Source organism: Colossoma macropomum, unplaced genomic scaffold, assembly GCF_904425465.1.
Source record: "Colossoma macropomum unplaced genomic scaffold, Colossoma_macropomum, whole genome shotgun sequence".
NCBI lineage: Eukaryota > Metazoa > Chordata > Actinopteri > Characiformes > Serrasalmidae > Colossoma > Colossoma macropomum.
In genome coordinates this window covers 25,750,091-25,776,268 of record NW_023494784.1, presented here as the reverse complement: position 1 = coordinate 25,776,268, position 26,178 = coordinate 25,750,091, and the positions used below count along the sequence as shown (strand labels likewise).

The window sequence follows — 26,178 nt, the reverse complement described above, 5'->3', positions numbered from 1 at the left end:
CTTTGCCCTTTTAGTACATCAATGTACCTTCATCTGTGAGGCTTTTTAAATCTACTGAACATTAATCAGCCTTTGTAAATTCTATTAAGGCTAAAATGAGGAATTATTTCAAGTCAATGTATGTTAGTGTAATTGTAGTAAACTTACTGTTAAATGAATGAAAATGAAACTGTTGCACTCTAAATGAGGCCGCAATTGTTTTACTGTTATTCAAAAAGTAAGTTAAGCTATTTGAGCAGGGCTGTTAAAGTTGTTTTGATTGTTTTTTACTGTCTGATAAGCATGTCCATGATGTTTGTAACATATACAAAATTTGAAGAATTTTAATAAATTTGAGCAAATCTGTGCTTGAAAAACTTCTAGGGAACCAACAACATGAGCATTATCTCCCTATTTTGTATTTAATATCTGCCACATATTTATAAATATTTTTATAATAACCTTTTAATATTGTTTACTGTTTTTATTATAAAAAACAATTGTCCCATATTATATTCCTTTAAATTAAGTAAAATATACATCACTGCTAGTATACTCTCTCAGAAAAAAAGCACTAAACTGTCACTGGGGTGGTACCATCAAGGGTCTTCGGTACCTCTAGTCTGGCAACATAACTGTACCATAATCCACTGCAATTTATTTTATTGTTCTGACATGAAGTTATGAGAAGTTATGTATTTTTCCCCTAGGAAAGGTACACAGTTAGACCTTAAAACCATTGTTTTATCTTTAAGGGTACACTTACATTGTTGGTTAATGAAAAATGTTCCAGCACAGTACATTTTTATCAGTGTAAAATTACAAAAATACAGAAAACACATAAGGGTGGGTTATAAAATGTTTTACATCAATAACAACATTAAACGTTGCTGATGAATTACGGCACACAGAACACTAGCAGGGCATCAATACATTCTGTCAATACAGCCTACATTCCCAGCAGTGCTTCCTAAAAGCCCAGAGGGCCAGTTTCAGGGACATTTACACATAGTGAAAAATCCCCAAATTACATATTGACCAGGACATTACCTTAAATAGGTGCTTTGCAGGCACACTTATTCAAAGGGCTAAGAGCTTTAATGACCAAGTAAACAAACTGATAAAACCATTCATCTAATCAACTCTACTAACTGCTCTTTTAAACCATGTGACTATCTAGCCAGATTAAATCAAGCTAAATCAGCTAGCCAGCTGGAATAACATAAAATATGAATCCCGATGAGAGCATGCTGAGTTTTGCTCTATGGATGAGTCATGTTTAGTACTCACATTCGCTGTATTGCTGCAGTTGGGAGAACTCGGATGGGCTCAGACACACCCAGCTCCCGTCGCCCATCTCGCCGGCTGGAGTGTGTGTGAGGGGGTGTGTGGAGATGATGATGATGATTAGCCCTGGTTGAGGTAGGATATGGAGGTAAGCAGGTTTGGCGTCATCCCAGCTCCTTCTGTGAGCAGATGGTGAAAGAGGTGGCACCGGAGTGGGGAAGCGTAGGGACGGGGAGATGAGAAGATGAGTGCAGAGTCAAGGTGAAACGGACGAGGTGTGACAGGTCGGGGCTGTGATTTGCACGGCAGGGATGTTCACACAAAGATCACAGCAAGGCTGAATGAATGACCTATGACCCACAATGACCTACAGAGAGGAAAAAACAAGTAAAGCACCATTAGACATGCTTCAAGCCTGACTAGGGGTCATTTTATATACACAGCATCGAATAAAGGCACACACTATAAAACAATAGCGCTAATAACTAACTCTACAGTTAGATATGGGGGTAAGCATATGAGTATTTATTGCTTTACATTACATTACAGCTCAACTTGTATTACTTTTTTCATTCAACCACAAATCAGACACTTCATAAAGTTTAAGGGCCCGTAACATGGAAAAGCAAATTTTCCCTGCTTTTTTGAAATAGAAGAGCGTAACCCTATCGAACTGAGAATGTAGCTGGAGGTCTACTCTAAAACATCATCTGAGACCTTTAACTCTTTTAAATCCATAAGGCCACAGAGCTTTCTGTGTGCTCCCATGTCTTGTATCACTGTGTAAAAGATCTCCCTTTATTGGTGAATGTACTGTGGTTTATTTTCCAAGTGAGGGTGTGAGTTCATTCAGAGTGCAATTTTGATCAGTAAGGACTTAACATTGTTTAGTCCAATCAAAATAACAACAGACTCTGACTTATGCTACAGACTTATTTATGTCCTTTTTAGTTCAAAAAGGTAGTTTGTGACACAAACTGAATAAAAAGCTATGAATTTTCAGTTCTGTTAGATCACAGTCGTTACATGTCAAATAAATGGAACAATAGTACTGAAAAATCACATAATTAATAGAGGATAACAGATTCAACAGCAGAAATAGTCATGTTTACGTGTCGGCCTTAAAGAGTTAATGTATTTAATTTGGATTTATTTGTGTAGCACCTTTTACAACTGGCGTTGTCACGAAGTGGATTTAAAGAAATCCAGGTCTCAGCCCTTAGTGAGCAAGCCGAGGGTGACGGGGCCAGGAAAAACTCCCTCACAACAAGAGAAAGAAACCTTGAGAGGAACAAAGACACAAAAGGAGAACCCATACTCCTCTGGTTGACACCAAGTAGCAAAACAATAACACAGCAACGACAATAAGAGCTGTGTAAGAAGTAGTAAATGAATAATAAATCTATAATAATGAAAAAAAATAAAAGTGAGCCAAATAAGTGGACAGAAGTTTTTAGATTAATAAATGCCTATCAGAGCTTATCTAAAAAGAATAAGAAAGAGTATGTAATCACTGTTAAAGTATGTCATGTAGCTTGTAAACACTGTATGTTTCATAGCATACCATTTAGTTTGCATATATGAAAACTAAGCTGAAAAACATCCCACACTGAATTCCCTGTTTTTATGTACTGTATTTGCATATACTTGCCTATTCAGCTTACAGTTGTGTAGCCCACCCATTCATATTGAAGTTATAAGAAGTGTTTGAACCCGGACTGAATGATTTTTGAAAGATGCACAATACAGGCAAGTCAATACTCGGATGCACGTCATACCTACTCATATAAGTGGCCCTTTGCGGCAGAAGTGGAGGAGATGACAATGAGAAGTGGATTATTCAAACAGAATGTGCTCGCCCTCGGCAGGTTATCCTCAGTAAGCTAATCGGATAGCCACGCAAATTCTGCAACGCAAAAAGGTTTAAGCATAACATACACAACGGGTGCCAGTAACTGCTTTGTCTGGTTATAAACCTAGAACCGTGATATAGTACCTTTATTTTTGTTTTTGTTAGCCGTGTACCTTTAGCATGTTAACAAGCTAGCTAGCAGAGTAAAGTGATGAAGCTGTATCAGCAGTCACATATAACAGATGAAGTAGTTTGTAACTGAAAGCCCAGTGAATCGAATGCTATCTTTTTGAAATGTTAAGCATTTTAAAGTAGTTTATTGCTACAGCTTATAAACATTTTGTCCACTATTATTTTGGGTTTGACAAGGGAAATGTGTCAGGTCGCAATGATTTCTGGACAAATTCTGCCGCTGAAGGCAAAGTTGGTGTTCACTCAATCCCTCACTCCTCAGGAGGCTCATCTAATACCTTTTACTTGAGCTGATAAAGTAATGGAACAGCCCTTAAGATGATGCTGGGAATTCCCCCAAAGGGAAATGACAAGGCCAAGCGGACAAGGGCTTGTCAAAACCAGTATTGAAACAGGGAGGCTTAGTCATAATGGTCATGTAAAAGTCTTTTGTACCTAAACCCATTTCAATTTTATGAGCGGACCCTTGGGAAAAAAACACAAGATAACACAAAAAAGTATGATATGGCCTCTTTAAAACAACATATAACTTCATTAAGCTACATATAATATTCTTTCATTGATATATCTAAGTTCAAAGGCCCACTCAGCAACAGGATCACATGCACCAGGCTGGCCTCTGTGCTCAGTGTGCAACACCAATCAATACATCTCTCTCTCTCTTTCTCTCTCTCTCTCTCTCTGAGAACAAAGTGAGGCTTAGCAGAGTGAAAAATCAACAGTAGTTTAGCAGCACTGCCATGGGGAAGCAGACTATCACAGGGTATCAAATCTCTGTGCGGGGACAAAGCAAGAGGAACAGCAATGATGAAGAGGGGTATTGTGATGGCATCCCTTGGTGATGCCACAAGTTACAGCTTGCCAGAGAAGGCCATTCTCTGCACTTTTATATGCTATTAAGTGATGTGAAGTATTTGTTGTGTGGGCTACCAGCAGACTCCACAGACAGACAGAATAAATACTAAACACAGCAGGGATTGTACAACACACCTTTACATACATTTTTTCTGTATGGGGCTTGTTAGAGAATCTGTGCTTTGAGTCAAATACAATTAGATTTTAGATAGTATGTCTGCGAGTTCAGACCTACTGATTATACATTTTTACTGTTCTATTAAAAACACGTATTTTCTAAATGGGAATGCCATGAGAAAAAGAAGAACAATTTACTATGTTTGTATTTAAATATGTCTTCCAAGAAAATTATTTTTTGTATCAGTTATGATTCCTTCTGTCTAGTTTGTATTCCAGTGAATAAATGAACAAATAAGAGCAAAAAGAATATTGCCATTTCTTGACTCCTGTGTCAAAAACATATTGAATCATGGTGCAAAAAGACATAATACATATTGTGAAATACGTATATTGCAGATGCTTATTATCCAGTACCCTGGTACTACAAATACAGTCATATGTAAAGTTTGCTGATTTTCTTAAGTTCTCTACCAAGAACATGCCCAAACATGGCATTTTTCTCTAATGTTAATGAGAAAAAATAAATAAATAAAAAATACCATACCATAACTTTTGCACAGGCCACATTTTATGTTGATTTTTTTCCAATATATTAAATTAAGCAAATAAACAGCAATTGTGCATTAAAGTGTGCCAGAGTGGAGGTTTTGTACACAACATGTTCTTATTTTCACTTTTCACAAAGCACAATTGTGCAACAAAACAGTGTTCAGATTCAGGGAACATCTTTGGAATGTTAGGTGGAGAAAATTTTTTTTTTACTTAATTCATATTTATGGCATTCTGTTGTTAACCTGAGACACTAATGCTGTTGCAAGTTGCAAATTCATGTAGTGAGTATGTATTGAGTACTCTCAATTTTACAATGGAAATTAAGAGGACTTGGTGGAACATCATTACAGTCATTACAATCATCACAGTGTGCTTTTCTGCCTTTCTTAAAGCTAAGACCTAAGAACTGCATTAGTGAAACATTGAGTCTTCTTGCTAAGAGCACCAATAACTGATTAAGACAGGCACTCAACTCATTATTAGTATTTCCATGCAATAGTACAAGAGCTGGTTTGATAAACACTTAAGCACTTAGCATACTGAATAATGGCCTGTGAGAAAAAGGGAAGAGGTAATAGAGCAACTGGACAGATGGAAAGGAGAAAGGAGAAAAGAGAGAATGAGATCAGTAGAAATAATAAAAACTGGTACCATACAATATGAAATACAAAAAATATATACATAAAACTGACTGTAATGGCTTTAAACTAAACTGACAAAATACCTGGCAGAAAAAGAAGGAAACAGCTATAACAGATATGGAATATTTTGAGATATTTTACCAATCACATTAACTAATTAAGTGTTATTAATACACTTAATTACTTCAATGCTACTGGCATCAAAATTAATTAAGATCAAAACAGACTCCCAAACGTTCCACTGAAGTGGCACACAATGATCCCTCCTGATCATTCCTGATTGTGTCTCTGAGGAAGGTCTTAAAGTTAGTTTTAAAGGGCCATTTACACTATTTTGTGGGTTTATATATCAAAACATTCATAATTCATTCATTTTTACATGAGCATTTTCTAATCTCTCTTTATGTTACAGAATTAAACAGGCTGTTTTTGTTACTGTGCCTATATGAGTGATATATGTAAATGACTTATGTTCTGAATGGCTGTGCTTCATTCAAAAAGCAGTCCAGTTTGCAATTTCTATTTATTTTCTATTTTCTATTTTTATTTCTCTCTCTCTCTCTCTCTATCTATCTATCTATCTATATATATATATATATATATATATATATATATATATATATATATATATATATATATTCCTATTTATAAGTCAACATATAAAAATAAAGCATAAAATATAAATTATACATGGACTGTATGGACTGGGAAGTGAATGTTGTATGTTGACAACTGAGCAATGTTTACACACACTACATCAAACCCTTACGGAAAATACGGACAGCAAAATCTGTCATATGGGCCCTCTGTGCAATGGTTTAGTACATACTTCCTAGTTCCTAGTTTAACTTGCCTTTTTTTAATGGACAGCCTTTCATTTAAAGTGAACATGAGCGGGAAATCATCAAGCATTTCCCTTTCATACTGTGACGTATTTCCAAGTGAAACACAATACCAAAGACGGTCTCTGAGCTACAGCATTTTCACTCTATGATAGGTGGGGAAGTCGAAACATGACGTTATCGGCTCATTTTGCCCTCTTGCTAGTTATTAGTGATGTAATCAAAAATCAAAAGATGTAAAGGGGAGCAAACATCATCATATTTTGATGCAACATTGTGGAAAACAAGGATTTTTGTACTATATGATAAATTGTGGTAAATATGACAATGAACTGAAAAGGCAAAGGTCCCAATTTTGATTTCCTTTTAAGACTCTTTAAGACTCCCTAAATTCCCTGAAGATCCCTTTGTAAGCATCTAACTTTCTAAAACAAACACATAGTAAACATTTTCATTTGGATCAAATAATTATGATTTATGATGTGAGAATGTTTATAATTTATCTTCACCATAGTTAGTATAAAAGCCTAAAGTTTACTTCAGTGAGCCACGAAAAGGACCATGACTCATTTGATTTGGCCTCCATTTATAAGCACAAGAATTATCAAATAATAATACTAATAATATGAATAAAAATCCAATTACACTGAAATGCTATCTTGTGTGTTCGCATGTGTGTTTGTGTATGGTGTAGAAAAGCTGAGGATGCACACATTTATGAGTATGGTAATCATAAACGCAGCTAAATTTTATGCTTAATTCTCACCACCAAATAGATTGAGCAGTGGCCCTCTCGAACAGACGCAGAGTCCTATGTGAATTATTATTCACAATATAATATTATTTTCTAATATAATTATTATCAGCCGAGCTGTACAGCATTGTCCACCCAGCACAGACAGTACTGGTATTTTTTAAACATGCGAAAACATCATCATCTATAAACGATTACACTGAATTATGTTTTGGGGCACAATACACAGTGCCCTTCAGAACTACACATTTGGTAAAGAAGAGGTTTTGAAGAATGTCTTTGTTGTTTATCAGCTCCATTTTATACTGAAAATGAGGGAAATCAAACTTTTCAGATGAGATAAAATTATTCAAAGTCACAGAAAATCATCCATTCATCCAGATTGTTCAGGGTCTGTCTGGATAAGACTATAATTAGATAAGATTTTATATATATATATAACCAAAAATTCATATGGTTTGACTCAGGATGACAAGTTGGAAGAGGAATTTGGAATAAACTCATTAGAAATCGATCATCAAACATATCTTCTACAAAATTCAAGAAATGTAAAACTTTGTGATGCTCTGACCTTTTTGAGGGTTTTTGCTCAGTTAACTTAATAAATATAGTCACTCAAAGGTTTGTTACATTGGATTTTTTACAGTGAGAATTTCGACTGTTTTTATTTCAAACTCTGGTGTTGTTGCCAAAAAGCTTTATTTCTGAGGTGTCTACAATGGTGTTAAAAAAAAAAAGTAAAAAAAAAAAATGAAGAAAAATGAACTCATGTTTTGCATAATTCTGCCTAGCAGAGAAGTTCAATTTCACTCATATTATTAGTTTAACCCCTTAAAATCACAGGCTTATTACATACTTAAGGCTTATTTATTGGTAACTACAGCGATTTCAACGCAAACTGGCTGAGCTATTGTGTGTAATACAACTTTGGGCCCACCAGTGCATTTAAGGGGTCAAGGTCAAGCAAAGACATTTTTCTTAGCCTTTTAGTTGAGGCACCTAAAACATGTACTGATTAACGTCATGTACTGATTAACGTCATGTAGGAAGTGCACACTTAACCTAACCCTGCACACTTAAAAAAGATGTTTCTTCAAGGGTTTTTAGTAAAGAAAATGGTTCTCTATGAAACCATGAACACTAAAAGAACCCTTTGCATGACTAAAGGGTTCTTTGCATCGTTAACAGGTTCTTCAGACTGATGGAAAATGTGCTATAGATGGTTCTATATAGAACCTTTCTGAAAAGGGTTCAATATAGCACCAAAAAGGGTGCTTCTATTGCTACAATGTCGAGCCTCTAACAACAGAAGAACCCTTTTTGGTGCTTTATAGGACACTTTTAAAAAGATTCTATATAGAACCATATAAAACACATTCTCCACCAATCTGTAGAACCCTTTAATGAAATGACGCAAAGAACCCTTTAATCATGCAAAGGGTTTTTTGAGTGTTCATGGTTCTAGTATTTTCTTTACTAAAGCAGGTGGGAATTAGCAGTGAATAACATTGAGAAGAAAAGTTTAAAATGAAACACATAAAAAAGGAATACAACACACACTACATAGATATTTGAATGAAATGTATGTCCTACTGCCATGTTAAATCTCCAAAGATGAACACACACTGATCTAGATTCAGTTTGACTACTGATGCTTTTTTGTGTATAATTAAATGATTGATTTAACTATTAAGAATCTGTTAAGCCTACCTGGTGCTCTAGAAATGACAAGGGCCAAAATGAGAGCAACAACTGGTGATGAATTTGAACAGAATATATCATCTGACTGTAGTTTGGGGTAATACAAACTGAATAGACATGCTTGAAAATGATTAATTTGCTGTAGATGTTCTAGATTATATGAGTCAACATGTAACTTATTCTTCCTTATTTAACCATACCATTTTCTTTTGTCCATAAATGAGGGGTATTATTTTTGTTACCATCCCATGACTTCAACAGTTATGGATTTGACTGTCTCCTGGAACTTCCAACATCTAGAGCTAAAAATAGATTACTCTGTTATTCTTATGAGATAAGTATGGCTCACTTAACAGATGCAGTTCTTGAGTACCTAAAAGCGTTGCCAAATCTGACATTAGATTCATTACAAAACGGAGTTTGGGCAGATTTGATTCAAATACATCTAATATCACAATCTAAGTCAGCAGAACAATGCAAGCATTAGAACTGTACTTACTGATAGTAACTCCATATTCAGTAACCTCAGCTGTAGTTCAATGGGAGCATGGATTTAAATCCAGCTGTTTGCTGTTGTCTCTGTGCTTTTATGCACAATGCAAACCACGCAAGTATATTCATGCTAAAACTGCAAAATGAAAAATGTAGCACCTACCTGCTTCATTATGTTGTATGTGATCACAAGTTAACACACATTTACTTTATATTTCATTAACTTAAAAAACAGTAATTGTGGCATGTGCAAACGTTTGTACACCCTACTAAGTCAACACTTAGTAACACCTCTTTTGGCAGATATCACAGCTTGCAAATGCTTTTTGTAGCCAGCTAGGAATCTTTCAATCCCACTCTTCCTTGAGCACTTGTGCGGTATTCTTGGTCCATGTGTTTGATCTACCTACTGATTTTCAATGATGTTCAGTTCAGAGGTCTATGAGGGCCATTCCAAAAGATTCAGCTTGTATTTCTTAAAGTAGTTCATGGTGGATTTTGAGGTATGTTTTTAATCATTGTCCTGTTGTACGACATTTCTGTAGGCAATCTCTTTCCAGCTTCACTTTCTTAACTGACTGTCACATTTGCTTCCAGAATTTGCTGATATTTAGTGGAATCCATTCCTCCATTTATTCGTGCAATGCTTCCTGTGCCAATGAGTGCCACACAAAGCCACAACATAATATATCCACCCCCATGCTTAACAGTTAGCGAGGTGTTCTTTTCATCAAATGCTTTTTTCTCCAAACATATAATTTTTTTATTGAATATGTAATATGGCCAGGGGGTTCATCTGTATGTGAAGTTTGGTACTCAGAGCAGAACAGTTTTTTGTTACTTCAAAAACAATCATTAGCATTACTGACACAGCATGCTGTTGTTTTAGTCAGCACACTTTGTACTGAAATACTCCACACAGTCTAAACCACAAAAGAATACTATCTACAAACTCCCAACAAAACAAATTTCCAAGGTGATATAAAAAGAGAAAAGGATGTGCAAGACGAAGAGAATTTCAGAACTACATGAGAGGGCTGGGCTCTGCTTAACTTTAGCTGATGCATAATTTAATTCAGTTGACAGCAGGCAATTTTATCCTCATCAATAATTTTCCCAACCTCTACTTCCACTTTTCTCCCTCTCTGGACACTGATAAACATACACTCTGGACACTGATAAACACTGATAAATATTTTATTTCTGCTGTAACGCCATCCCATAGATTTCTCATAATTAGATTTCTCAAAATCTAATACTTTTTCTATCATCATGAGCTGAAATAATTATCGTAGCCTGATATCATATTAGTATAGTTTTCGTCGCTAGCTATTGCTGACTTAAGTGCTCATTTCAGTTGCGGTATGTAAGAGTGGATCCCTCCCCCTTAGCAGCTACAACACATCAACAACAGCACAGTTGTCTGATCAACAGATAACAATGAGGCCAAAACCACAGTCGGTCCTTTTTCTACTAATTATCATGCAAAGTCAACAGCAATGCAGATTCAGAAGACATGCAGAGATAGTCACAGATTCAAGAAAAGCTGTGACTATCTATCTATCTATCTATCTATATATATATATATATATATATATATATATATATATGTGTGTATGTGTGTGTGTGTGTGTGTGTGTGTGTGTGTGTGTGTGTGTATATTTCTAAGTATGTATATGTGTATATATATACTTTTAAGATTACATTTGACCTACAGCCAATTTGGTCAGACTCTGAAGATGAGACTACACTAAATTCCGAAACTGTCACTACCACTGAGCAAGGTTTTCAGTCGGCAGATGTGACAGAAGAACATCTAAACAACCTGGAATTAGCCAGAAATGAACCATTCGCCAAACAAAATGTGTTGTAAGATGCTTTACAGGCTGGCTGGAACAAAACAACATTAATATTGATCTACCAAAAATTGACAAAACTCAGCTAAACTTGATATTGTGGCAGTTTTATGGCTCAGTCCGTACTTCAAAAGGTGAGGTTTACAGCATTCTGTGCAGCGAGTGAGCAACGTAGCAACAAGCTGCTTGTTAAGGAACTATAATTTGGCGGAAGGAATTGCTAACATTAAAACACATTAAATGCCACGTTCACGGCCCAATTTATTTATTTCTTACTTTATTTATTTAACTGTTGTGTAAAAGCAATAGAACACTCGAGGTCATGTGTTATCGCGAACTAATCGCTAATAACATTATGCAGTATGAAAAGGGAACTGTATACTGTTGCTATTGGAACAAAACCTCTCATCTTTTTCAAGAGAAGAAAAAAAACCTCTTTATTTTTAATGAATATTCATGTAATTTGAGTTCACTACAGCACACACACAGGAAAATGACAATGATTTAATCTGACAGTAACAAAATGCATAATCTTCTAAAATTGAAAGTAAAACTTAAAGGGGAATTCCACAGATTTTTCCAAATCTCTTCAGAATTTGATCATTGAGATACAAACAGTCATTGAGAGATATGATGTGAAATGTTTTTTTTACAGTGGTGGTGACAGGAACCAGCGGTCACAATGTCTACAGTGTAGTCATTTCATTTACTATCCAAAGTGGCCAGTGAACCTGTACATTCTTTCTTATTTTTTGTTTATGTATGTAATGCTGATAATGGTAAAACAGAACTGAACATTTCATATCAAACCACTTTGAATGGTTTGTTAACGATGTATGCAGATCATGCAGATTTCTTGGAAAACCAGGGGAATTCCACTTTAACCATAATGTGTAGGTAATGCGTTTCTTTTTTTTATCCAATCATTGTGAGCGTGAGGAGTGTACAAAGGTCAGATCTCAGAATGTTTTACCTTTCAAATGCAGAACTATTCACGTTCAGCTATGCATGCAGACAGCATTAGAGACTAGGGCAGCACATAATAATAGGCCAGTTAATCCAGTGTAGACATCTTAAGAGATGGAGGCTGAAGAGACGAGGTTAATGGGAATGTGTGTGTCTGTCTTTGTGTTTGTGTATGTGTGTAAGGTTAATGGGCTGCTAGAGACACGTGCAGATCAACAGGATGGGGCCACCCCTCTGTGCAGAAAGGGATTCTGTTTGCTCGGGCAGTTGCCTGGCAACCTGACGTCATAAGTTTGCAGCAAGGAGATGAAGTGAAGGATTTGTGTGTATATGTGTGTGTGTGTGTGCATGTGTGTATGCACATTAGAGTGTCTGTTTGTAGCTCACCAGCATAAAGGTACAACAACAAAAGCTATCAGGAAATCTGTGGATCCTTTAAAAGACAAGAGACAGTATAAATACCATGTGTTTTCACATCTTATATTAAAACCCACTTATTTCACATGTCCAGGAGAGAAACATCAGCAGCTTCTCTCATAATCTATGCTTTAAGAACAACCAAGTGAAAGATGCCATAAAGCTTTGCTATTGAATCTGGATCAGTCAAGCACTTGAGGCTCAAAGAAAAGCAATCAATCTTTTCGTAGGTTTCATTGTCGATCTGTTTCACGTTATTGAAACATACATAATGGGGGGCACAGTCCGCATACAGTTTTAGATTAGGAAGCAGCTGATATACTTGTATTGTCAACAGGCAGATTTATTTGATATAATAAAGATTCAGTCTTTTTGAACAGGCTCCATTAAAGTTTCAGTGGGTTACATAAAGATCTATGCTATGATTGAACACATTGAGACATAAATTAAAGCATGACCATGGTTAAAACATCATGGGATGAGAAGGGAGACTTTAAAGAAAAGACTCTCGAGAGTCAACTCCGCCATCCTCCTCCGTAGTTCTGCCCTATTCACAGAGATAATGAGGCTGAGTGAGTCATTCAGGTATTCAGGCTACACTGAAAGAAAGAGAGGAATGAACATCTCCCCCATGTGAAAGTCTCTTCTCTTTCAAATATTGTCTGCGCTCTATGCAGGCACTAGGGCTGGGTAGCGTTCAAAATGCTGTGATATTGACACCAATAACAACGTCTTTGATCCTGATTTCTGAACATTTTTTGAATACCTTTTAAATGCAATGAATTTTAAAAGATATTGAACTTTTTCAACAGGCTTATGATATACTAAGACTGACTATTCAGTAACTATGGGGAGACAATGTAAAGGAGCTTCTTCTTAAGTTACAGAAATATAAAATAGAATTGTGTCTCTGCCGGCAGGTCCTGGGCATTTAAGGGGTTTAATGTGATCTTTTAAAGGGCCAATATCTTGTTTTTGTTTCTGAAATATAAGAATCTGATGTAATATACAGACATTGGTAGAGTTTCAAAACACACAATTTACTCCCAGTTCATAGATGCATGAAAGCTGCAACAACCCATTTTGAATACATTGTTTTTGTGTTGTCATAAAAACGGCACATTTATGTATATACGTTTATTCAGCATACAGCAGTTTAGCCCCACTCATTCATGCTGAAGTTATTAGGAGTGATTCAGCTCAGATTTCTTTCTGAATGAGGCACAATACTGGACAGCAAATCAGAAAAGAGATCATTTGCATAAAGCTCTCTTAAAGGCACAGTAACAAAAACATTCTAAACAATTCTAAGGGATAAAATGGTCACGTAAAAATGAATTAAAATTATTTTTTGGTACATAAGCCAGAGAATAAGGTCATTATAGAAAAAGTAAAATACAAGACAAATGTTAAGACATTACAGAAACGTGTATAGAAAAAAGCAAAACAATTCAGCTTTACAAAAAGAATATTTTATAACATATTATTTCAGTTCTTACTTTTTTCTTTAATTTACTAAGAAAATCTATTCCAAAAGTGTTCAGAGAGTCAGAGAGTCATCCTCAGCAGTCTCGGATTTTGAAGACTGTGTAGTGGGGTGTTCAGAGAAGCTGTTCTTTGCACTTGTATTTTTGTACAACAGACAACAATTTTAGTAAGATGCTTATCAGCCAATCAGCATTCTAGACTTTGAAACAAGCAAGCTTATTGGCTCACGGATGCGAATAAGACCAGTTACTCAGGTGCTGAAAGTTGATACTGAAGTTGATACTCTGTTAAAAGTAATTCTGTCTGTGCCATAAAAATGTTACATTTCGGTTCTGTAGCTGGCCCAGACTACTGGTCTCTGTATTCAAGTGGAAATTTTGGCCTGGCTTTAGCAATTTTGGCTACATTTTTTTTTCATTCCAAGCTAGTTACATATGGTCAAGCACAAAGTCTTTTTTTCTGTGAAAGTCAAGCGCAGGTTTATATCTCCGTTCGCCCCATTAAACAGTATGGCTCTCATTACTCTCTCTCTCTCCACTCTCTCTTTGTCTTACAGTGGAAAACTCCATGTATCTTACTTGATTTACCACTCCTTCTTCCACTGACACTCCATTACATTCTAGCCATGTAGTATTTATATCTCTCCCTCACATCTATATTACATGTCTTACCCGCTCGTTCTCTTGTTCTCTCTCTTTCTCTCTATCTCTCTGTCCATCGCTCGTTCTCTCTCTTTATTCACTTTAATCTGCTAGAACAACCGACAGGCTCTTAATTAATCTTCTGCTCATGTAGAATTTATTTGACTATGAAGGCCCCTCTGCTCTGCACACCGGCCACACCCAGCTACTGTCTACACGACACTGGTGACTAAGAGGTGTCTTGTGATCCTGTGTTTATATTAGACAAAGTACCAGAAATGTATCCATTTAGAACTTTGTCTTTCCTTACAGATCAGTCTTTATAAGATAATTACCATCCTGTTTTATGAAACTGCTTTGCCACAGCAATGTAAAATTATTAGCTATGAAACCCAATAACACAAAGAAAACGACACAAAACAAAGAACATTTTAATCCTGTTCTCATAAATTTGTACACTGAACAATTTTTGTTATCTTTCTGTCTTATGACGGTCAACAGTGCCATTGATAGTATCATCAACTCAAATCAAAGTTGATCTTCAGTTGATCAAAGCTGATCTTTTCTATTGTATCATCAAAAAAGTGCAACAAAGGGTTCTTTGAGCAATGTCATAGAAGAACCCTGAAGAATCTTGTTTTATAAAGAGATCTGGGCATGTGAAGTACTTTTTGAAGGTTCAGAGAAACTTCATATAGCATTAGGGTTATTTACCAATTTAACAGTTCATTCTAGAACCTTTGCACTATATGGAGGCTCGTTAAACTTTAAAAACGTTCTTCACATGCACAAATCTCATCTGCGAAAAATAGTTCCTTTAGTTTCCTAAAGAAACTAAAAATGGTTCTTCTATGGTATCCCACAAAAACCTGTTTTAGCACCTTTACCTGTAAGAGTGCAGGCTGAAGAGCAGATATGCCATGCAAATATAAAAGTCGAAAGCTAAAATTTTGTACGTAGCGTTACTCAGTGCAGTTGAAATTGCAAAGTTAAGCAATATTTCTGTTTAAAATAATCTAGACCAACCAACCGATCACAATCCCAGTTTGCCATTTTAATTACACCATATTTTTCAAGCCGCTCTCTTTAAAAGGAATTAAAACAAGTATTTTTTTGGTCGGTTCAGTTAGCTGAAGAGGTTTATAAAATAACTTCAAGTAATTTATGTGCATTTTTGGGTCATGCAAAAAGTTATGCTACCCAAGTGGAATCTGTTTCTTTGAGCTCGCATTTTGAGCAGCGTACCTCGTTCTCAGAGCGCTTTGCTGAAGAGGCTGCACAGCCAAATTAGGACACTGATCATGAGTGGGATAAAAGAGCGGGAGAAGTATAGCACTGTCCAGTACTGTGACATCATCCTCATCCCTCAGGGACAGTGAGCAGGCACATACACAGAGTTTATAAAGCAGAAAGTGAGGGATCAGCAGTGATAAATGAAGAAGCCGAGCGCAGAGACGCTGCCAGGCTGAAGGGTTGGGAATGGGGGGGTTTAGCGAGGGGCGCAGAGCCACTAGAGAACAGCGCGTCCATAAACACAGGCTGTTACAGTAATAAACATCCTTAGGCCTGGTAGAGCTGCAGGGCCTGTAGTCCACCTTGCCTAAACGCCCCTGCTGCTTCACTCAGCCATCAAACAGTTTCTCCAACGCCACTCAGCTGCGTGCAAGTATGATAATGCATCACATTATATTTTGGCTTGACTTCTCCATCATGATTGTCCACTTGATGGGCTGTGTATTTAGCACAGTTAAGAGCTAGTGGTAAAGTGTAGTGGCCTGTAGTGTAATATCAGCGCTGCTAAATATGTCTAATTATCAAACTGGGAGGAAGAGGCTGGGTAAGAACTGATAAAGCCACACTGTACTGCAGGAGACTCCAGAACTGTCAGTCATAAGTACAAACAGAAACAATGTGATAGGGGCTATAATATACAGCCCTGTGCAAAAGTCAGAGACCACCCTGTATTTATTTAATTTGCAGTCAAAACAGCCATTAAGTACAAATGATTCATTTTCAGAGTCAGAAAAATTACAGAGAATTTCACAGAATCATCAACAACTAAATAAAGTATAATATTTTTCAGTATCTTCTTTTGTCTTTATTACAGCTTCTACTCTTTTCTGAAAACTTGTTTTCAGTTTTTTCAAACAAATCTACAGGGATATTTTTCCACACGTCCAAAGTTCAGTCTTGTACATTGGTTTCTTTTTTTGCTTCTTAAGCTCCAAATATTCCCAGTTACACATTTAAACTCATCAGTCCATAAAATCTCACTCCATATCTCAGATGTCCAGTTTCAGTGTTCTGGTGCAAATTGTCTCAGTAAGAAGTTAGAAGTTTCATTTTCTGCTTCTCACAATTCAAGTAATCTCAAACACATTCAGTGGCTATGTTTACATCCAAAGATTTTCACCAACCTGAATTCATTCGATTCTTCAATTAGATTATACTTTAAGATTACAGATTAAGACTGAGGTGTTTATATGCACACTCTACCCAACAGTCCTCCGTTTACATGCAGGTAAACTGTCCAGTGCGGTAATCAGATCCAAAATGACACACATGCATATAGTGCCACTTAGTGTAGACATTACCAAGACAACGAACATCATGGGAGTCCAGTCAGAGTGAGACAAGCAGCAGTATGTTACAGTATGTGTTTGTAATTGCTTTAAAATGATGGCAGAGTCAGGAAAATGTGTGTCCTTATAGAATTTGTCCATAATTGCATTAAATGGAAAAGTGGACAGATCAGAGCTGCCTTTAACATTCTGGCTTTTTAGCTCCGTAATACACTGATTTGAGAAACTTCCATCTGTTTTTAATTTACTCTATAGTTTGTCTAAACTCACTGTCACATACTTGTCTGAAAAGTATGTTATTGTGAGCTTTCAGGCTGTCCACCCTGCTAACTAATTTGAAGTCTTTTAAAGTTTGAAATATAAACTTTACTTTCTTATATACAAAGTTATAAACTTCCATTATGAAGCAAACACACATGCGCAGATCATACTTAAACTTGCCAATTGGGAATGTAATCAGATACAGGCGTTTACATGTCTATTATTCTTCTAATTAATGGCTTATCTCCATTGTATTTGTATTCAGAATGACGTAAACCTGACCAGTCTATTCTGACTGAAGTGTGTACATCAACATGTTCTATTCAGATTGAGCTATTAGCTATTAGTCAGATTATCAATGCTGCATGTAAATATGGCTACTGATGTTGAGGTCTGGGCTTTGAGGTCATCAGTCCAGTGTTCAGAGAACACCAGCCCAGCAGCTTCTTTGTTTGATTTGTAAATTTTCTTCTTTTGAGTCTATTTTCTTTTCTTAGTTCATTGACAGCTACACATCCTTTAAGACCCATAGCGTTGTGCTGCAGTTTCTCTAGATCTTTTAGTAACTTTTTGTTGATTCCAGCTTTGGAAATGTTTATTTTTGCTCTAATCTTACATTTGACTTTCCTCTTATGCTACAACAAATACTCACATGTCTACAAAAAGTCATACAACTTATTATTAAACGTGTACACTGAGGTGTGTACAGACAGAAAGTCTAATAGACAAAGTTAATATATCAAACACAAAAAAAGCAAAAGTGGTTGAAGTGAAACAGTCAAATCTTAAACAAACAAGTTTTACAGACTGCAAATAGACACTGAGGGAATAAACTGATATTAAACTGAGATGCTGCTGCTGCCTATATGAGCTTTCAGAGAGCTCAGTGCTGTGCACCAACACTGATGGAATAAATATTCCACAACAAAGAATATTGCAGTAAAGTTTATTCGCTGTTTTCACATAAGACATTCAGAGTTTTCATTACTCACATTGAACACAATGACTGCTGTTGGACTTATGACTGAAACCTTCAAATGCTAAACCACAATATTTCTTTACCCTGTTGCCAAATGCAATTAATTATAGTTTCATTTTACCTTTCTGTCCCTGTGTAGAATCTAAAAAAGTGCTATCAGTGTCAAAATATTTATTATAACATATACTGTGCGGTGTTAAGGAATACTAAGTCACTGCATAGAGTAAAGTAGAATGGTTGTGACCACCTGTTAGGTCTCCTGGCTCATTTGTGTGCTCAACTAGCCTGCTTTGGGTAGGCAAAATAAGAAAATGCAAACCTGTGCCATCACTGTTAATGGAGCATCATTCATCTTATGTCTCTTCACACGACATCATGTGTATTTGAGTCATTATAACCATAACTTTTTCATAGGCTTTTCATTTATGTGAAAATTAATTAATTGGCATTCAAATCCTGATCTAGAACCAAGACCAATATGCAATATGATGATTTTAAATTAAGTACTAGCATCGCTAGCTGTCACTGGAGACTACATAAGGGAGACTTCAGGTAATATCGCAATAAACACATAATCCAGACACAATGTCTACCAGAAAGGAAAGGGGGAAAAAACAACCCTTTCTTTTTTCTCTTATCAAGTACGTATTTTTGGTATCACCCCAATAGATTTCAGCCTGACTGAATCAGTATAAAGGAGAAAAAGTGACCGATTCTAATGAGAACATGGCCAATTGCATTCCTTAAACGCCTCCAGCCACAGACAACACACAGCGTTTAGACTTTTTTTTCCTTAATTGTTCTTACAGAAACTTTGTTATTTCAGATGTTTCATGACCAAATCTTACAACTCTTGAACATTAGGGCTTCATACTTGCTGATTAAAACCACAGTTGAGTTTTCTTAACTCTTGTGAATAAAGACTTTGAAAATTGAATGAATTTTGAACCATAATGAACAAAAAACAATCTGATCTCTCTTTCTTTCTATCTTTCTAATCTCTTTCTCTCTCTCTATTCTCCAGGGCATGTAAGATCAAAAATACTGGGACTATTTACAGAGGGGTTGGATGTCATGGCAACAGAAGGGTTTGGTTTGAAACTGAGATGCAATGACAAGGAAAAGCGTGGCAAGACATGTTCTAATTCCGAGCCTTGGGTAAACCCTTAAACTCACTGCCCTGCTTAGCGTCCAATCTGAGCATCTGTTAATAAAAAGAATGGCCATAAAGTGGGGCTAACTAAAATAAGGAGAAGTATCAATCTGAGACAATCTTAAGTGCAATATAGCATACTAAGTAAGGAATACTGTATCAATAAAAAGATCCAACAGATTAAACACACATCTGAACTACTTCTGATTAAGTGGTTACTACCAAAAGTAAGACTTTACACTAATCATTGTACTGGATTCAAAATCATATGGAAAACACTTTTGTTCTTTTCACATTTACTGAAATGAAATGAGCTCTGAACTGACTATCTGTCTGTACTACAGGCAGTTACTGCTGACTGCTGAAGATGTTGAAAATCACAATTTGATTCAACAATTGCAAAGTCTTATTTTTGTGCATAACCATTATGACTTGAATAACTTCTTTTCATATCTTCTTAACACAACATAGATTTCAGTGTATTTCCCATGGTCTATGTATCACTCCTAATACTGTGACATTAGTATTTGATCATGACTAAGGGTGCAGCAGTGTAACAATTTCAATAGAAAAACTGAATGTTCAAAACAGCATACTGAAATTTAAACCTGCAACCCCATAAGCCTCTCTGTCTTCCAAGAGTCCATCATTTGTCATTTTTTATAGACACCACTATCAGTGCTAGGCACCTGGGTGTACCTTATCCACTATTATTTTATTTTTATTTTTTTCTGAATTTGCCTATAAACTCAAGGGTTTGTGATTTTTGGGGCTTATTTTGTTGGAGGTCTTGCACTATATGCATTCAGAAAACTCAGGAAGTTGTACTCAGAAACCAACACAAACCAATTTGTGTCACATACACTTAGAGATCTGTGTAATCAAGACATTTTAAGAGGGATGGATTATAGATTGGGCTAGTAGGCCCATTGCCCATAGGCCTCTGACTGCCACAGGCCTTGGAGGGCCTTTGGGGGCTCAGTTACTTGCAACAATCCACTATATCCACTAAATAAATAAAATAAATGAAGAAATATTATCTGTTCTCTGGCACATAAAGTTTTATATTGTCATTGACTTGTGAGATATTATTGTTGCTATTCAAATCTTTAAAATTATACATATTGCTGTTATTTAAAATCTTTTTTAGTGTTTTATTGCAGTGTTCATGCTTACACCTCAGTATGTGTAGGACTGTTCCTGCTGCATTATGACTTAGTTTGGCTTAAAATAAAAAGAGTAGAAACCTGATTCAAGTTTGTCTTTAAACATACAAATCACAAAAACCACAAATAATAACAATGTCGTCATACAATACTGCACATTAGTAGGGCTAATTTTGCTTATTTTCAAAACAATTTAATTCTTAAAGAAAAAAAAACGTGAATTTCACATGTAAATAAACACGTGGGGTTTCTGTAAAAAGGTATTTGCATTTGAAAAATATGTAATCACTTGTAAACACACTTGTATACAAATATGTGACTCTTTTCTAAGGGAAATCTCACTTTACAGATCTTGTTTTGTTACTATAAATTCATTAATTTATGTGTTATTGTTTGAGTTCAGGGGGCCTCAAAAGTTGGTTATGACCAGAGGCCTCATAGTCCATCTCTATTTTTTAGTATGTTAAATGCTGAAAATCGAATCACATCTGAAAATGTGTATCGTTGCACCCCTAATCATGACTATGAAATATTCAGGACACACTGAAAAGCCATTTGATCAGACACTATGTCCTTCAATTTCCTTCATATTTGTTGGCATGAGAAGATGATCTTCTAGGAATTCTCTTCAGAACCCGGGCCCCCATTATCTTAAATTGATTTTCAATAGAAGACAGCAGCCTAGCAGTCTATACTGTCTTAATAGCTTCACTTACAGCACAAATGAATTGGACTTACGGCTTTTAGAAGCTTGAGTGCTTCACATGTTGCTATGCGAATGGTGTACATAGTAGAAGCAAACATGGTTAGTTAATAAGCAATAGGTACATATGTGTTCTCTCTCTGAGGTCTGTAAACGTGAGCTGCGTCTTCAAACGTGATTATGCATACATGCACATTCAAACATATTTAGTTACTACTGTCTCTGTATCTCACATCTTATCAAGAGCCAAAGAACCAGTGCCTCTGGTGTTTTCATGATAAGCCGTAATTAAGCGTGGCGATTTGAGATTTGTCAAAGTCAGCCTCTGAGCACACAGCGGCATGGGTCTCTGTGGAGCGTCTTCGCAGCCGTGCAACTGATTACAACCTCCACACGTTGCGAATAAACACAGACGCCGTACAGAAGTGTTTGATTAGAAACAAGATGGACTGGTAGCCACCGTGAGACTGGCAGAGCTGCGCAGGAAGTGCAAAACAAACAGCAAAATGGTTGAGTGCCGTATCCTTCTCCATGTAAGCAGAATCCATCACCACAGACTCTACGACCCGATGTCTATTGATCCCTTCAGGGAGAGGATGTGTAGCATGCTAAACGTGCACACAGAGTTCTGACATTTCACAGAGAGAACACAAGCCGTATGAAAATAACAAGGGAGTAACCATGTTGCCCAACCTGTGATTCTACTATGCACATCAGTCATGCTGCCAATGTCAGATACATCAAGTAGCATCTGATATCCTGCCAGTGTACATACAACTGTTTATGTAAGTATCTGCTTACAAGCAGCATCAGAGAAGCTTGCATACAATATACATGAGATATATGTTATAATTGTACTGACTGCTCCCTTATAATAATCAGTATTAAGCACATGGCAATTATAGGCCCCCTATTGGTCTGTCTGATTTCAGCATCACAGTATAGAGTGCAGCACGACAGACAGAAAAAGAGAAAGTGAGAGAGCCATATGGTGACAGGCTTGTCAGTTACCAGTATGTCCTGTTAGCACAGACTGAGACAAGGGAGAGAAAGCAAGAGAGAGAGAGATGTGCTTAAAAGTAGGTCTCATATTGGGTCTCATAAGGGTCTGCTCATTGCATTTCATTGAAATGTTAACATTAATCTCATGCACGCTGTTTGCAGCCCTCTTTCCTGTAACATTAAAGATTTACTTAGCCGGATTAGTGAAATAAAAAAACAATGACAAGAATAAAGAACATCCCATCGTACCTCCGTTCAGCCAGGTGATGATAATGGTACCATGAGGTTCTCCAATGGTCAGAGCACTGGCGGATCCTGTCGCTGGCAGATAAACATGAGCACAAAGCTACAGGCAGAGGTGCACACGCAGCACTGGAGCCTTTTCACTCAGAGGCAGCACAACATCTCTCCAGCATGAATTAATTAAACTCTCCTCTCCTCTCGTGATTATCCTCCTGTAGGTTGCGCGGCTCTCTCCGTCAGCTGCAGCGGCGTGTAGAAACGTCCCTGCACTTTCTTTTCTGACAGCCTGTTTACACAGAGCCGACCGCGCTCTCGCTCTCTCTTTCTCTCTCTCTCTCTCTCTCTCTCTCTCTCTCTCTCACACGCACACACACTCCCCCCCTCCGCCACCACCATCGACAGTGCAATATCAGAGCGCTTCTAATAGGGACAGCCCTCCCCTTATGAACCACCCCAAAAAGCTCAGCCCATGCCTCACTGCTTCTCTCTCTCACTCAGCTTTCAATCCTTTTCACCACAGCCTCACTATTTTAAACACTTGCAAATGACTGTCTGCACATTTGCCTGCAATAATCTGCGAGAGAAATTGAAAAATGAGAAGGTGCGATGAATCCCATGTATAAGATCCTGACAACTGATATCAGTTATTGACTGATTTGTCTTTGCATACAGAACTGTCATTTGTTAGTGCTGTGCATTAAATGGCTATTAAGTACAAGTCATTCATTTTTAGCGGCAGGAAAAAAGGAGAAAACATACATGCAACAGGAAATTACAAATAAGCCTCAACAACTAAATATGATCTCATTTTGCCTGTCGACGCTTCGCCTTTATTACAGCTTCCATTCTTTTTGGGAGACCTGCTTTCTGTTTTTCAAAGAAATCTGCAGATATATTTTTCAAACCCCTTAAAGTCTTGGAAGTCTTGGAAGTTGGTTGCATTTTCTCAAGATCCAAATAATCCCAATTATAAAATTAGACTCAGGTTTCCTTTTCTCAGTAACACCTTTGTGACAGCTACACATCCTTTCAGACCCACATCACTTCTCACAATGGAAGCATGGACAGAAATACAGTGGATATTTTTCAGATCTGGTTGATTGTCTCTCAAAGATGAAAGCCATACTGTTTATCTAAAGTACTATTTATTTGATGGTGGCAATTTATTGCGCTAACCGGTCTTGTACAGTTGTCCTGTACAGGAGTCCTATTTTCTCTACATCTTTTTTTCACTAATTTTCCTTTGACTTGGGAAGTAAATAAATCACTAGGACCAAAGTAATTCAACAAGACAAAGAGGTGGGACAGCATCGTGGTCTTCTGATCATGTAATGCTTTAACAGTATGTGTCATGACTTTGTTTTCAGTAACGGTCCGCTGCTCCAACAACATAGCTTCAGTTTCTGAACAATGCTCCGCTGTTAATGGAGCAACTGCAAAAAGATAACACCTGACTTTCTTTTTTCTCTAACAGCACCAGCTCAATAACTGGCATAACAATTACTGTGTATAATATGGCTGGTGTCACTCAACACAGACCATACGTTTGTGAAAAAAACAGGAGCTTGATGTAATAATATATGATGCGCTGACATTGACTGAAAAATGAAAATACTTTGAACACACAGAGGAAAACGTATGGATTTTGACAGTGTTACTAATAATAACAACAGATCCCCTCACGATGGAACAAAGGAATGTCCGAGTTAAATAAAACTTCCAAATGATTGCTTTCTGCAAATGTCAGACGTCATGATTTAACCTTCACTCAAAGGTCAGAGAAGTGAATAAGGCCTGCACTTATCAACTACATTTCACTCCGTTATAGTGGGGGTTGAGCTAAGCCTGAACGCCAGTGCTCTATTGCTTAATTCGTGAAGCAGACAAAGGGACAAAAATAGCCCAGAAGTGCTCCTCCCCTACTTCTATGATCAAAAGCAGACTGTTTTTCCTACTCTGGCTTACACTTGCTTGTTTCACTTACGCTTACACTTACATTTTTTTCCATTTTTATCCTTTCATTTTTGGCAAAAAGTGCAGTTACAAATCTGCTCTAAGAGGTTTTTTTTATTTCTTTTTTACATAAGAGGTTTAAGTCAGAGGGCCTGAGCTGACTTCAGAGCAAATGACATATTTGCAGGGCACTGTGTGAAAAAATATTCTCCCAGTCTCTCAGCACCACAACAACGTTTTGTCACTGTTGTATGTTACACGACTTTAAAAAAAAATGCCATCTGCCCTTTACAGTACGTTAAGATTTCATGAAAAATAGAGCAATGGAAATGCTCCAAAATGGTTTGGGGGAAAAACTTCCATTGGCTTCCATTCAAAATTAACAAAGTTTTTTTTTTTGAGAGAGAGACAAAGTTTTGTCAGGACAGTGATGGTATAATACTATAATTACAGATATGATGTCCAGAAGGTAATACAAAATGTGTCAAACCTGTCAGTTCGTGGCATGTATTTTAAACATACAAAAGTTGCATGTATAAGAGTTTACGTAGAGTTTGAGCACAATAGCTGTCCGCTTGTGCCATGTTCCTTTGTAATTTTGTTCATGTAAAAAGTTCTGTACCGGCTCCGCCTGGTGAAAATGTGGGTGTATTTAGCGTATGAGGTGCAGGAAATCAGAGAACTAAGACAGTTTGAATGTGGAACGTCACAAGTAGAAGCACTCAAAATTTAACACACAGCACAGTGAATCATCCTTCACCCATGCTGGGGCAAGCACCAACTACCAATGACGTGACAACAAAAGAACAATGTACTCAAATATCATTATGAAAACAAAAACATGAAGTCATGCCGATGGCTAAGATAAACAGATGGTGTGTGGTTAAAATGGCTAAACAAACTACTACAGAACTCCCATTAACACTGATAAAGAAACACCTTCAGGTTCATGGGCCCACATCTCGCTTTGTCTTTCCCCACCCCTCTCTCTCTCTCTCTCTCTCTCTTTCTCTCTCTCTCTCTCTCTCTCTCTCTCTTTCTCGCTATGTCTCTTTCTCTCAGGGAATTTCCCCTCTGCTGTGAGAGTAGAGACACTGCCTCATGCCAACAGAGCATGTGCTTTCACATCCTGTCCTCATCTTATTTTCATTTCTCTCCTCTCTGATGAGTGTAAAGAGTCAGTACTCTGTAAGCCAACATTATGAATTATGAATGAATGACCAAACTGACGATCCACCTGTGTTGTACTACCTACTGTGCTTAAAACGGAATTGTTCAGAAATGAGAGGGCCTTATTCATCAAACTTACTCTATATCCAGAGTTGAGTCAAGTACTACTTATGGAAGAGCAAGGGTAATCACAGAAATAATGACCTAAATTTAGAATAAATCGAGCATTCATAAACTGTCCTATTTAGTTATTCTCTTAACTGATGCGAGATTATCTGGCCTGAAGAACACTCTTATGACTGTTGTTCAATCTGTTCTGTGTTGAAAATAA

The 26,178-nt window shown here is 36.9% G+C and overlaps 1 protein-coding gene across 1 annotated transcript in view; it reads right to left on the bottom strand.

Annotated features, from left to right (window-relative positions):
* Positions 1 to 23,097, bottom strand: part of LOC118805087 (diacylglycerol kinase beta) — a 123,466-nt gene extending 100,369 nt beyond the window's left edge. Inside the window, exons 1-2 of the mRNA XM_036565700.1 lie at positions 22,731 to 23,097; positions 1,270 to 1,633 (exon numbers count right to left, since the gene is read on the bottom strand). Coding sequence (XP_036421593.1) covers positions 1,270 to 1,336 — 67 coding nt within the window. The 5' untranslated portion in view covers positions 1,337 to 1,633; positions 22,731 to 23,097. The remainder of the gene's footprint in view (positions 1 to 1,269; positions 1,634 to 22,730) is intronic.
* Between the last annotated feature and the right edge of the window lie 3,081 nt (positions 23,098 to 26,178).